Source organism: Pinus tabuliformis, chromosome 9 (assembly GCF_031772625.1).
Source record: "Pinus tabuliformis cultivar Carrire ecotype Pingquan chromosome 9, CPIR1, whole genome shotgun sequence".
Classification (NCBI taxonomy): Eukaryota; Viridiplantae; Streptophyta; class Pinopsida; order Pinales; family Pinaceae; genus Pinus; species Pinus tabuliformis.
The window spans coordinates 106229671-106243264 of NC_142307.1; the positions used below are offsets into that span (position 1 = coordinate 106229671).

Below are 13594 nucleotides of genomic sequence, written 5' to 3' on the forward strand. Positions count from 1 at the left end.
AAAGTCCACTCTCAAGAGGTAGCTTCACCGGTTGTCATCATATTGGTGGGTATTTGGTTAATTCAGTGGTAACAGGTATCCGGTTGAAATGTCCTCGGACTGGGCACAATAATTTATGCCAACAAATTTACTAGAGATGTCATTTCTGAATGCAGAGAAGCATCCCTTGGGTGTTCTTGTAAGGTTTTCCTTCAAAACAGATAGGTATCCCTTGGGTGTCCTCATAAAGTTTTCCTTCAAAACATAGAAAACAAGAAGAAAAATCCTCTCGAGTAAATGAAAAGAATATGATTCTGTTTATAATGCAAATATGAAACAATGTTTTTCTCTTTTATGATAGTCATTGTACATACAAGATTACTGGATGTCTGCAATTTAATCTCTGAAAGTCTAATGGAACAGATAACAGTGACTATCTGCGTCATTAGTAGCAACCACTTGGGTGCTTTCAGAACCAGCACATATGCATATTTGGAAATATAAATATGGGTAGAATCAATCTCTTGGGTATTGTAATGACATATGAGGCTAAGTAAACACGAGGAATGCCATCCTCAGCAAAAACATATCCAGGTAAAAGAGTATGTCCAACAATAGGGTTGAATCTTTACATAATAAGAATACTCCACAATGTAAAACTCTTACTAGAAACAAAATAATGATAAACGAGAATGAGTTATTTCTCATGTTTCCTTCAAAAGCTACAAAATTAATGTCATAAGCTCTTTGGAAGTTGTCTCTTGGTTTAAAAAAAATACATGTATTCGTATCAAAGAATAATTTACGGAAATATTGATTGGACAATAGTACCAAATCAAAAAGGATGGCAATACACAGTAACAATGGGTGAACGCTTGTTGAACGAAAACAAATATCATTGTAGTGCAGGACTGGATAGTAAATTAAAGCAGATGACAGAATGAAATGTTTATTTTGAAACCTTTCCACTGTTACAAAACTTTCAAAAATAATCCCTACAAAAAGGGATTTTTAAATCTCACACAACTTGGTAGTTCTCCGTCACCATCTGTGTTCTATAGGCAAATTTTGGAGGAGGTCCTCCTTTTAGCGGTAACACACTAGCCACCTGCATCCATGTAACATCATAAGCAATATGTGTAACCAACATTACAAGATATTAGTAGATCAACATGCTTGCTCTTTACAGAAAGAATGGTGAAAATATGACTTACCTTGAGATCACAGAAAGTTCTGGCAGCTGTAAATCTCACATCTATTGGAAAGAAAGCTGATGGGTCTGCTTTAGGCACCACAAACTCCATAGATCCACTGCATAAAGAGATACATCATATAGCCCTTCAGAAATCACTAATATACAGTGATTTAACATAGCATCAACAAACAGGAGAAAGATACAGGAGTCAAAGGAAAAAAGGAAGAAAACATACATAGACTAGTGATTCAACCAAATGACATTAATTTACCACAACAGTGAAGATAATTACCTGGAATTTGAATTATCTATCAGAAGAATGCTCCACTCTAATACAGACCTTCTTGAATCATATCTGTATATGGGACGTGACATAATAATTCATGAGAATACTGAGCTAACCTACTGTGTTTGAACATCCTACCTAAACAGTTTCTTAAAGACTTGAAAAGAAGGCTGCTGAGGAGCTGAAAATCTAAAACCACAAGAAAAATAAAAGTGGTGAAGAAACCAAAAAGAGTGTTTACTGTACTAGCTAACCTCCAATCTCCATCGACCTGATTCACAGTTGGTGGGTCTCGGATGGCAGGCAACGGAATTGAAATTATAACATTCTGTAGATCAAACATCTTGGATGCTTCATACTCAATATTAACATATGTTTCCCCACCAGAAATTGATGGCCAACAATTGACTGCAAAGCACACGAGAAAAATAGTCAACAACGTTCATATCCCAGCATTTATCGTATATCACTTTCCTAAACATATGGTATACCTGAAAAATGAAAATCTACATATGTGAGAACAAGAGCAAAGATTGCCTTAAAATTTTCAACTTCCTCCCATTTTGCATGCATATTTGAGTCTTTTAGATAAACTCAAAAGAGTCTCCAACCAAAATATCGTCCACTTTCAACATCATAGTAACCATAGGAAAAAGTAATAAAAAGTTTAAAGATATGAAAAAAATGATTTGCAGACTCACTACTCAAAGGCACAAGCGTCTCATCTGCACTTTGCATTCTCCACTTCACCAAACCCACACCCAGTGCATCACCAGTTGGACCAGCAGGAAAAGGCCTGCTAGGATCCTTGAGTCCTAACAAATTCTCCTTTGAAAATAACTCCTTGTTAATGTTTGGATGTGTCTTGAATTGAAAGCCTTTATTTGCTCCGGTCTCAATCTGACACAGAAATCTGAAATTAGAGTTTCATTTATATAGAATGGCCAACATTTGTGCCAAACTTTTAATATGTAAAAACATCATCCTGTATTATAACACTCAAGTTTAAGGATGGATACAACTTCAGAAAGGAGATATGCTTACTGTACCTGAACCTGTATGAATCCATCGTCCTTCTGCAGAATTTGAAGAGCAAGGGTACCTTGTACTTCTAAGTTATTCAGTCCACCATCACGCTTGAGGACCACATTGAGCTTCTCTTCAACTGTTAATGTAATGGGGTCTGTTGCAACAGGAACAGATCCTCTAGATTGGCCCACAACTGGCTGCACATCCTCAACAATGACTTCTCCTTCTGCTTTCAAAGATTCCAAAAACTGGTTTGTTTTTTGAGCCTTGCCCAGTTGCATTCCAAGACCCTTAGAAGGAGCTGTGGCAGCTGTGGTTGTACGACCTAAATGATAGAATAATTTAAGTAAAAGAATATCAGTCAATAATTTTAAAATAGATATAATATTAAATTTATATATTATAGTTCACTTGAGGCCTGCATGAACTTGAAATTTGCACAAATATAACAAGCTACCTTTTGATTTACTTGAAAATGAATCTAAATCCATTGATCCATAACTAGAGTTGCTTCCAAAGCCACCTCCACTACCAGATATACTCATATCACTAAAACCATTTTCAATTCTTGTTGACATAGATGATTGTAATGACATTAAGCCTCCTTTATCAGACCTGTTCCTATCAATCTGTCACACAAAGAATATAGGTTAAAAAACTGAATATAAACTTACAAAGTAACCTGTCAGTTTCCAGATGAAGCCAATAGTTCAAAAAATTACATTCTGTACTGTACCTTGCTTTTATCAATCTCACTTGCTTTTCGTTTCATAACATCCTTTGTCTCATTTATCTTGCTTTGCATTATTAGCTTGTGGAGTCGTTCTTCATGACTCTCCATCTCACAGTATTGCTTGACTTGTGCAATTGTGACATTCTCTTTGTGCCCCAGGGAGATGACTTCATCAAAGGCAAAGATTAGCTCAAAGGCCATTCTGCAAATCCCTTCTTCGTCCAATGAAGTTGAGTATTCAGGCACCTAGTATGGATTAAGGGGTTCAATGTATGCAATAAAGAAAGAATGAAGCAAGGAGATCATAGGGTTCAAGTGAATACTTAATGAGTAAATATTAGTTCTAAAACTTTAATGCAGTATGCATATGGAACCATAAATAGACACAGTTAGAGTGAACTTAATAAAACAGGTTAAGAAAAGGTTGGGATTAAGGATAAAAGTCACCACTATTGCTAACATCATTTAAAGCCAGGCACTGAAATCTAACTATTGAAACGTTCATTTACTGAATAATCAGTGCTAAAGCAATTTAATGTCAATCACCAGAACCACCTTGACAAATTTACTTACTCTTCTTTTCCAATAATTAAGGAGTAGGCATCTTTCATTTATGATTTGATGTTCGGCAGTCATATAATTAATCCAATAAAAAATCAGACCAAATCACAGAAAAAATAAAGGGATAAAAGGGTCTCAAGGATACAATTTTGGAAAGCACCCTCAAGGTTTCCAGATCCTCAAGGATATTGCTCTGCTTGTTGGTAACAAGCAGCAAATACAGAGCTTCCATGGGCTGGTACACATAACGAACATTTTCTGTCTCTACATATGTATGTTGTTTTCCAATGCCAACCAATTTAGGGAAAGCTGCAAGCAATCCTTCAATCCTGATTCTTGACATGTCAACAAACTGCCTAGATACCAGAGCTGCATATACACAACATCAAAGTAGTCACAATTAGACTGGTAGAACAGTCTGTATGCACTAAAGAAGCAATAGCTTATGAATCTATTTCCTTCAGAAACGAAAGATGTTGACAAAGAAAAACTATGTGAGTTATCTGTGTTACAATCAACTTTGTTGATATATATATATTCTACTGAAGTAGCTTTTTATTCTAAACATTGTGTTTTCTCATGAAAAACAGAGTAAGCTGCACAACAAATTAAAGCCACTAATAGCTCCTTGTCCAAATACTTCTGTAGCAGAGGTATGGAATAATAGACTTTAAAATGGAAGTGCCTGAATATGGACAACTCAAACTATGCATATCAGTAAAACTTTCATACCTTTCCCTGTTTTGGTAATAATGGATGCTGCAAGAACCACCTGAACAGAGAAATCAGAGTACAGCTAAAGAACATAAGAAATCACTTTTGGAGAGGCAAAAGCAAAACAGTTTCAAAAACAAAACATCAAATATTGCACATCTATAGTACATCCACAGCCAAAATCTCAAAGCCTGTTGAACACATCTACCTTTGCTTCAACTGCGGCAGAACATAAGGTGATTTTAATTAAACATGTGCTATGGAAATTGCACAAAATCTCGTAGATATCATCATGGAATATTGGCACATGGAATGGCTAGAGTACAAGTTGAAGCAGTTGGATATTCGGTCAAATGTAATCAGTTGTAAATGTTTGTGACCAATCTAGAAAAATAGGATGCTTTCACGTCTCTGATATCTTTGGTACTCTGTGTGGTTGTGTCTTCCGGATTCATCGCATCTGTTGTTTAAGTGCATCAGATGCACTTCAACAACAGATGCGATGAATCCGGAAGACACAACCACACAGAATACAAATCGCAGAAGTCTCAAATCCATAATCTTTGGTACTATGTATCAGTATCATAAGATCTTTCTGAAAGTAAAAATCACGACTGCATCCCTACATGAGGCTATATGCTTGCAATTGATTTGTTATGTCCATGTATGTCACAAATGAATTCCCCAGACTGAGATTTTAGAAACAAATTTTTCGTAATATATATATTAAATTATTGATACAAGTTAAACTTATTACGATAGATACTTGAATATCAAAGCCACATCTCTGCTAGACTGAAAAGTTCAACAACACTTCAAGTTCAAACAGCCACAACATTGTCTTCTGTAGAGTGGGCAGCTAATTTTTCTATACCTAAAATAATCAGACTAAGACGTCCATGCAGTCCTCCATGTTGACTAGTTGCCCTTTGTAAAACATGGCTCTGACAAGGAATTTACACCCATCTGAAGTTCACCTCTTACAGTCAGGATTTTCTCCAGTGACAAAAAATTCTAGCAAATTTTGTCCATTTTTTAGATTTAGAGCTAGAAGATTTTCTCAGGATAAACAGGATTTTTAAAAATCCGTACAATGATATCAGCAGCATTGCATTGAATGCAAAGTCAAATATGATTTGTGTAATTTCATCCAGAAGGTTCCAGGTTTTAACTTTACGGTCGTTGATTATGAGGGGCACGTATAGCATGAGTGGCCGCCTAAACATTTATAAAATGTTATCTGAATTGTGAGCATAGGCTTTTGGGTGACCATCAAATTTGCAAAGTATTTTAACAGTATTGATTATAAAGCATGCGTGGTGTTTTGAGATAGAAGAAGATGACAGCATGATAATTGGTGAATGTTCCCAAAGAAAAAAAAATGACTTGACAAAATTGTTCCAAGGATTATTGTCTTTGAAATGCAAGAAATATTACTTGGTTATCGACATTAAGGGAACAATAAGAGGAAAAAATTCCAGAGGAAAATGTTAAAATTGGCAACTAAGGCCAAATTCCACTTTGGACAGCTCATTTGACGGAGATGATGATTGTATTGAATTCCTCTTTTCGAGAGGACCAAAATTGATCTAAAGATCATCTAATTTGGACAAGCAAAAGTGTGTTTTTGGATCTATGCCCACACATGTGCAAATTGTTCAGGTCGGCCACATCATCATGTTATGAAACCCAATAGACATGTCACTTCACCCTCAACAACTTGTATAAATACAAATGACCTCTCCCCTCATTTGGCATCATCATCACTCACACATTCTTCTCTCTCCTCTCATTGGTTCATACAGCAATTGGGCATTCTCTTTCTCTCACACGTGTGGCTTTTCAGACTGAAGTACAGGGCCAAAAATTCAAGGAGTTGACTGAAATTTGACCAGCATTGACCAAGGACTGTTTGACCAAGTTTGACTGTGATTTTCGAAGGTTTGACTCTGTTTGACCAGGCCGCATTAATTGGCACAGAAACTGAGATTTTCTGGGCTGTTTGACCTGTGTTGCTTCAGGTTGACCAAGTGACCGCAGATTTTATGACTGTTCTGGGCTGACTTTGACCACTGCTGGAGGCCGAGCTTGACTGCCTTTGACCAAGCTTCAAAGGAAAAGTTTTGCTGCTGCATTGACCATCTTTGACTTTCTGGTTAGGGTGAAGTTTGACTGCAGTTGACTGCAGATGTGACAGGGATGTTTTGACTTTGATTTGGCAAGTCAACTTTGACTTTTGTACTCTCTCTCTGCTGAACATTTGATATAATAATAAAAAGAATTGATCAAAGGGTTTTCCCCACATTGGGGTTTTTCCCTGGCATCCGCCAAATCTGGTGTCCTCTTGTCTTGGCTTCTCTTCTGCATTTTATTTTATGTTTTATCTACAGTCACTGTCACTGTCATTGTCAATGTGATTTATGGTTAATCTGATTGCTTTTGGAAACTAATTTGGAAATTGTCATTGGGCTGCTTAAAGTACATTGAAGTAATTGTGCTAAGCATAGAACATACCATTGTTAATTGAAATTAACATGGAACCAGAGCCCAGGGGAAGACAAAGCCTTAGCAAGAGAGAGAAAAGCAATCACCAAAAAAGATTTATTGGACAAGTTTCAATGGCTTCTTCATCTTACTTCAAGACCGAGGACAAGCTCAATGACAAATCTGACTATCATGAATGGAAGGTGACTTTGGACCTGACTTTGGAGGAGCATGAAGTATTGGACTATGTGCAGGGAAAAGTGATGAAGCCTCCTTCAAATGCAACGGCTGCTGCTAAGACAAAGTATAGGAATGGTGAGGTCAAAGCAAAGAAAATTTTGGTTGACTCTATTCAAAAGCATTTGGTTGCCTATATTTCTGATTTGGGAACTTCTAAGGAGATATATGATAAGCTGGTTGGGATGTTCAAAGTGAACAATGCAAATCAAATCCTCTTTCTCAAAAGCAACTTGAAGGATATCAAGATGGATAAAGGGGAGCCTATTCAATCCTACTTCATGAGAATAACACAAATCAAGAATGACCTACTATCTATTGGAGAAGTTATTGCTGACAGAGAGTTCTCTCTCATTGCACTTGGAGGTCTTTCAAGAGCATGGAATGTGTTTAACACCACCATTATCAACAATGACAGGATCCCTCAAATGGAAATGAGGAGACAAGGATGATGGAGAGAGACAAGCCCTCAAATGGAAATGAACCTACAGCTTTTTCTGCTCATGCAAAGAAGAAAAATAATATTGGTCCAAGGAAGGAAGAAAAGGAAGGTGCTACAATTGTAACAGGTAAAGCCACTATGCTAGAGAGTGTCCTCACAAGAAAAATTCTCCAAGGGATGACAGCAACAACGACAACAATTTCAAAGGCAATGGCAATCAAAGGAACAACAGGTTCAACAATAAAGAAAAGAGGAATGCTCCCACCGCTCGATAGGGAAATAGTTGACCTCCCAAAAGGACGAGAAATTCCAGGTATGAGGAAAGTAATGTTGTAAAAAAACAAGAGTTTTATCTCATTTCCGCTCTATCTACTGCCTATCCTCCAGATACTTTGGATCATTGGTTGATTGATAGTGGAGCCTCAAGGAACTTCACTACGTACAAAGAGGCCCTCTCAAATTTGATTGAAAAGAAGACTAATTTGGAGATTATACTTGGAGATAATGCCACCTACCCTGTGAAAGGGATAGGTATTGTCACTCTTCACTTGAATCAAGGTCAAACCATTCACCTACAAGAAGTATTGTATGTGCCCGATTTGAAGAAGAACTTGGTGTTGAAAAGTGTAACTAGGTTCGGTCTTCATAATGACATGTATAATTGTGATGTTATGTAATTGATGTAAAGAAGAAAATAAAATCATTTTTGTAGTACTTGAATCATGGGTTTCATGATCAAGGAATTTTATTTTAGTTAAGGTTCCCATTGTGAACCTTTAGGTTTTGTCATCTAGTCATAAAAGTCAAATAGAGTCAGTGTCATGTATGAAGGACCCTTCTTGGGCGTGTTACATTTTTGTATAAGTCATTAAATGAATAAGAAGGCCCTCCAAGACCAAGCAAAGGCACCTTCGTCAAGTCAGCGTCAAGAAGAATAATGAAACCTCTCAAAAGAACATGTCAACCTAGGTCCCTATCAAGTCGGCTTATATGCATGGGCAAACAACCATAAATAGGTAGCTTGGCCTCATTTCATAAGGTAGATTTTCAGTCAACATCAAGTCTGAAATAAGAAGTGCGAAGGTCACTTGGGAAGAAGCCTAATCATCAGCGAAGAGAGAAAGAAGACGAGTGAAGTCTTTAACATTATTTTTGGAGTTGTTTTGGGTCACACGTGCAAATAAGAAAGAGATCATTTGCTGCAGGTCGAGAGGAATTGCAGTCCTCTTGTTTAACCGAATTTCAAGAAGGGAAAGTCAAAGGAGAAGCCGAGATAAGTTAGAAGGAGACTCTATCCTAAGTGAAGGTATCAAGGACATTTTCTAGAAGGAGAAACTAGTGTTTCTGAATTAGGGTTGAAGATTGTAGACCTAATTCAAGGAAGCCGAAATAAGGTGAATATTTGAAGCAGAAGAACGCTGAATTCTAAAGGGTAGCTGAGAAAGAGTAAGGAGCAGAAGTTTGTCCATTTTTTACTAGATCAAGAAGGATCTCATCAAGGAAACTGTCTTGGACTTGGAGTCGCAAATAGATCAAGGGTCCTGATCTTGGTATTCATCGATTGAAGTCTCTATAAGAAGAAGAATTTGTTCGGGTTTTCCTCTCAAGTGGGCGAGGATTTGTCCCTGGCTGATAGCCTACATTTTGTGTCTCTTGTCTCTTTATGGTTTATGCATTGGTAGCTATTTGATGAAGGAAAACACTAATAACCTAAGTCTTTAACATCACTTTTGGAGTTGTTTTGGGTCACATGTGCGAAGAAGAAAGAGGTCATTTCCTACAAGCCGAGAGGAATTGCAGTCCTTTTGGTTAACCGAATTTGAAGGGAAAGTCAAATGAGAAGCCGAGATAAGTTAGAAGGAGACTCCATCCTAAGTGAAGGTATTAAGGACATTTTCTAGAAGGAGAAACTAGTGTTTCTGAATTAGGGTCGAAGATTGTAGACCTAATTCAAGGAAGCTGAAATAAGGTGAATATTTGAAGCAGAAGGAAGCTGAATTATAAAGGGTAGCTGAGAAAGAGGAAGGAGCAGAAGTTTGTCCATTGTTGACTAGATTAAGAAGGATCTCATCAAGGAAACTGTCTTGGACATGGAGTAGCAAATAGGTCAAGGGTCTTGGTCTTGGTATTCATCGATTGAAGTCTCTATAAAAAGAAGAATTTGTTCAGGTTTTCCTCTCAAGTGGGCGAGGTTTTGGCCCTAGCTGATAGCCTACATTTTGTGTCTCTTGTCTCTTTATGGTTTATGCATTGGTAGCTATTTGATGAAGGAAAACACTAATAACCTAAGTAAAAGAATATCCTAATCTAAGAAAATAAAAAGCAATCACAAGCAGTGATCTAATGAAGTGAAATCACTTAATATTGATGCTATCAAAGCTAAGGTGACAAAGTCAAGGAAGGGCATCTTATCAAGGGACACTCGAGGATCAAATCTCGAGGAAGGCATCAAAGCAAATCTAGAAGATCATCTTGAAGTCAAGATCTACAAAAGAAGTATCACTAACCCCAGATCAAAGAAGAAGTCTACAAAGAAGTTTTGGAACCCTCAAGCCATCTCAAGAGACCTCAAAGACCCTAACCAAGTTAAAGGACTTATACATCAAGTAAGACCAAGAACGTTGTCATCAAGATTCTAAGACGATCTCTCTCTCATTGAAGCAAGATCCTTACCATTGAAGACATCATCAAGAAGTCATCAACAAAGACTCCATCAAAGGATCCAAAGGGATCTCCCTCTCTATGGGATCAAGCATCATTATTGAAGAAAACTATCTGCATCAAGGAGAAGTTTTCTATTCTATATATCATCATCAACATCAAGGAAGCAGCAAGGAGAAGGAGCATCCTATCAAGTATATTTATGTCCACATTTGAATCTGTCAAAATGTCTTTTTGCAAGGAAAGCAACAAATTGGTTGGGGCCTCAAACTATCTTGCATGGAAGAAAAGGACAGATCTAAATCTCCTTGAAAATGAGGTTATGGAACATGTTAGAGGATCAATCACCAAACCAGCAAAGGAAGATTCTCAAGCACTTGAAAAGTATATGAAAGGGGAAGTTAGGGCTCAAAGGATTCTCATAGAATCCATCAAGGATCCCCTCATCCCATATGTATCAAAACTCGAAACTTCAAAAGAAATCTATGACAAACTGGTAGAGTTGTATTATGTAAGCACTGCTGGAGAAGTCATCTCATTAAGGCAAGAACTCTACAAGCTGAAGATGTCAAGGGAAGATGGAATAGCCTCATACTTTATGAGGATATCTAAAATCAATGATCAACTTCAAGATCTGGGAGAAGTCATGTATGATAGAGAAATGACTATAGTTGTGCTAAATGCACTACCGAACGAGTGGGGTAACTTTACTTCAAGTATTTATGGGAAGAAAGAAGCTACTGCATTCCAGGATCTATGGTCACTGTGCAAGATTGAAGAATCTAGGCTAAAAGCCAAATCTGATGTGGGAGCACGTGAGCAAAATCAACCTTATGCTACTATGACAAGAAGAAAGGGAAAATTTGGAAAGTCTAGTTTTCGGAAAAAGAAGGGCATGGCTAAGATTCAATGCTATGGGTGTCAAGAATATGGACATTACAAGAGAGATTGTCCTAAGATCAAGAAGGACAATATGAAAAGAGGAAGAGAAGAAGCCCATATCACCAAAGAAGTGAAGGAAATTGAAAAGAAGAAGTCCAAGAAAGAGGAAGTAAGAGATCTCTACTATGACTGAGATAGTCTTACTCGCCTAAGTTCTTTTCAAGTTCTTGTTCTTAAGTCTTCTGTTGTAAGATATGGCTATCATGATTCACTAAGAAAAATGAGGTATTTATGCTTGTATTCAATATTGTAAAGTCATGTCATGTGGTTGCAAGTAACATGGATCAATGCTCTATCTTGAGAGCATGATCAAAAGGAAGGATCTCCTTTTTCGAAGGGATGCAAGACTGCATGGGTCACACATTCACTAGATGAAATCAAGATAATATGTCCTCATATGTAATATGAGGTGGTTGACAATAATTGGAGGAACTCTGACTGGAAATTCCTGGGAATGAAATGTGTAAAAGAAAAGAAGGGAGATAACAATGGAATATGCAACCATAGAAAAGGCAATCAACATCCGATAACCAAGAGATTTGACTAAGATATCTCAAAGAAAGATATGTAGACTCTGATGAAGTATGAAGAACAAAGAGACCCTTGACAATATATATCTTTGGGAGATGTGTCAATATCTATGCAGGATGCTGATGCAAACTAGAACATGTCATGATGAAAGACCATCACAAAGGTAATTTTGATTTAAGTGTTCATTTCTTATTTTTGAACAAATATCTGGATGGGCTTATGCAAGGTTGCTGAGGGAAGATCTATGGATGTCTTCCAACACCTATGCTCATGTAATAGGATGAAAGATCCTTAAGGAAACATGTCATGAAGAAGGTAACATGGCATGAAGGAAGGCTAGATATGAATTGATGGATCACTTTCTGATGATGACATGATTGATTCATGGATGAAAGTGATGGTTGGTTTGTGCCCTATGAATAAGTCCCAAACACGAAGAGTCTCGAATAACAAAAAGAAGTTCATGGCATTGTCAGGAGGAGTTCTTCAAGCAACTAGTTGTCCCATCATCTCCACCTGAGGAGTTGTTGTAGGTCCCTAATTAAGAGGGAGCCTGGAAACAAGTTTTCTTACTTGGAAGCAAAATTCCTAAGCCAAGAGGGAGCTTAGGTACATTCCTTCCGTAGGAATGAGTACATTCCTTTATTGGAATAAGTATGTCCTCCCTAATTAAGCGGGAGAGATAGACACATCATTCTTGTCTTCACTTGAGAAGACAGAATGGAGGATTGGGTAAACATCTAGCATCTGATGCTCTTTGAGGATGAGTTAGGGAATCCAAGATAAGAGTAGTTGTAGAGGACCGATATTCTTTGAGGACTGGGAATCCAAGATAAGAATAGTCCTTGTGGAACACACCTTAACAACCCGAGAGCAATTTGATCAGTTAATCAATTTGTTGAGAGGGGCAGCCCCTCTAGCGTTGAAGGCCAAGGATGCAAGAGGATGGGGTCCCAAAGGGGCTCATACTTAGTAAAACAAGGGTACTGCCTAAAGCCTTCTCCTGCTACTCTCCGCCAAAAGGAAGAGAACCATATCATTTCTTTCTTTGATAGAAAGATGGTGGCGTACCTCTGTTTCTATTTTTGGTGCTGGAATGCTCGTGATCTGATAAGAGCATTGAAGCCTTTGTTTATCGAGAATCAGAGATGAACTAATGGACAAATTCTTGATCATAAAAAAAAAACAAATTTTTCCAGGGCTTCATTTTTTTCGAGTCAGAGGGTATGTTCCAAGAGAGACAATGATGAGGGTGTTTATACATCATTGGTCTCGCCAAAATTGAGCTCAGATCTTGTGGGGAGATAGAGTTGTTAGTCAAGGCCTTGCTATGTCACAATGTTGGTTGATATAATGATAAACAGATGGGTTACCAATCCGACTCTTCTTATGAGAATTCTTTAGATTGAGAATGACCAAGTACCATTATGAATACCTCCCTAGTTAAGAGAGAGTGTTTAAAAATGTAACTAGGTTCGGTCTTCATAATGACATGTAATTGTGATTTTATGTAATTGATGTAAAGAAGAAAATAAAAAAAAATTGTAGTACTTGAATCATGGGTTTAATGATCAAGGAATTTTATTTTAGTTAAGGTTCCCATTGTGAACCTTTAGGTTTTGTCATCTAGTCATAAAAGTCAAATTGAGTCAATGTCATGTATGAAGGAACCTTCTTGGGCATGTTACATTTTTGTATAAGCCATTAAATGAATAAGAAGTCCCTCCAAGGCCAAGCAAAGGCAGCTCCGTCAAGTCGGCTTCAAGAAGAATAATGAAACCTCTCAAAAGAACATGTTGG

The 13594-nt window shown here is 37.4% G+C and overlaps 1 protein-coding gene across 4 annotated transcripts in view; it reads right to left on the reverse strand.

Annotated features, from left to right (window-relative positions):
• Window positions 1-656: 656 nt before the first annotated feature.
• The window catches only part of LOC149147297 (clathrin adaptor complexes medium subunit family protein), a 32878-nt gene continuing 19940 nt past the window's right edge, over window positions 657-13594 (reverse strand). For all 4 annotated transcript variants that reach the window (XM_089437795.1, XM_089437793.1, XM_089437794.1 and 1 more), the window contains exons 3-12: window positions 4516-4555; window positions 3929-4152; window positions 3226-3468; window positions 2947-3118; window positions 2510-2814; window positions 2162-2360; window positions 1715-1868; window positions 1467-1529; window positions 1194-1290; window positions 657-1087 (exon numbers count right to left, since the gene is read on the reverse strand). In XM_089437795.1, the coding sequence (XP_089293921.1) occupies window positions 998-1087; window positions 1194-1290; window positions 1467-1529; window positions 1715-1868; window positions 2162-2360; window positions 2510-2814; window positions 2947-3118; window positions 3226-3468; window positions 3929-4152; window positions 4516-4555 (1587 nt within the window). In that variant the 3' untranslated portion in view covers window positions 657-997. The remainder of the gene's footprint in view (window positions 1088-1193; window positions 1291-1466; window positions 1530-1714; window positions 1869-2161; window positions 2361-2509; window positions 2815-2946; window positions 3119-3225; window positions 3469-3928; window positions 4153-4515; window positions 4556-13594) is intronic.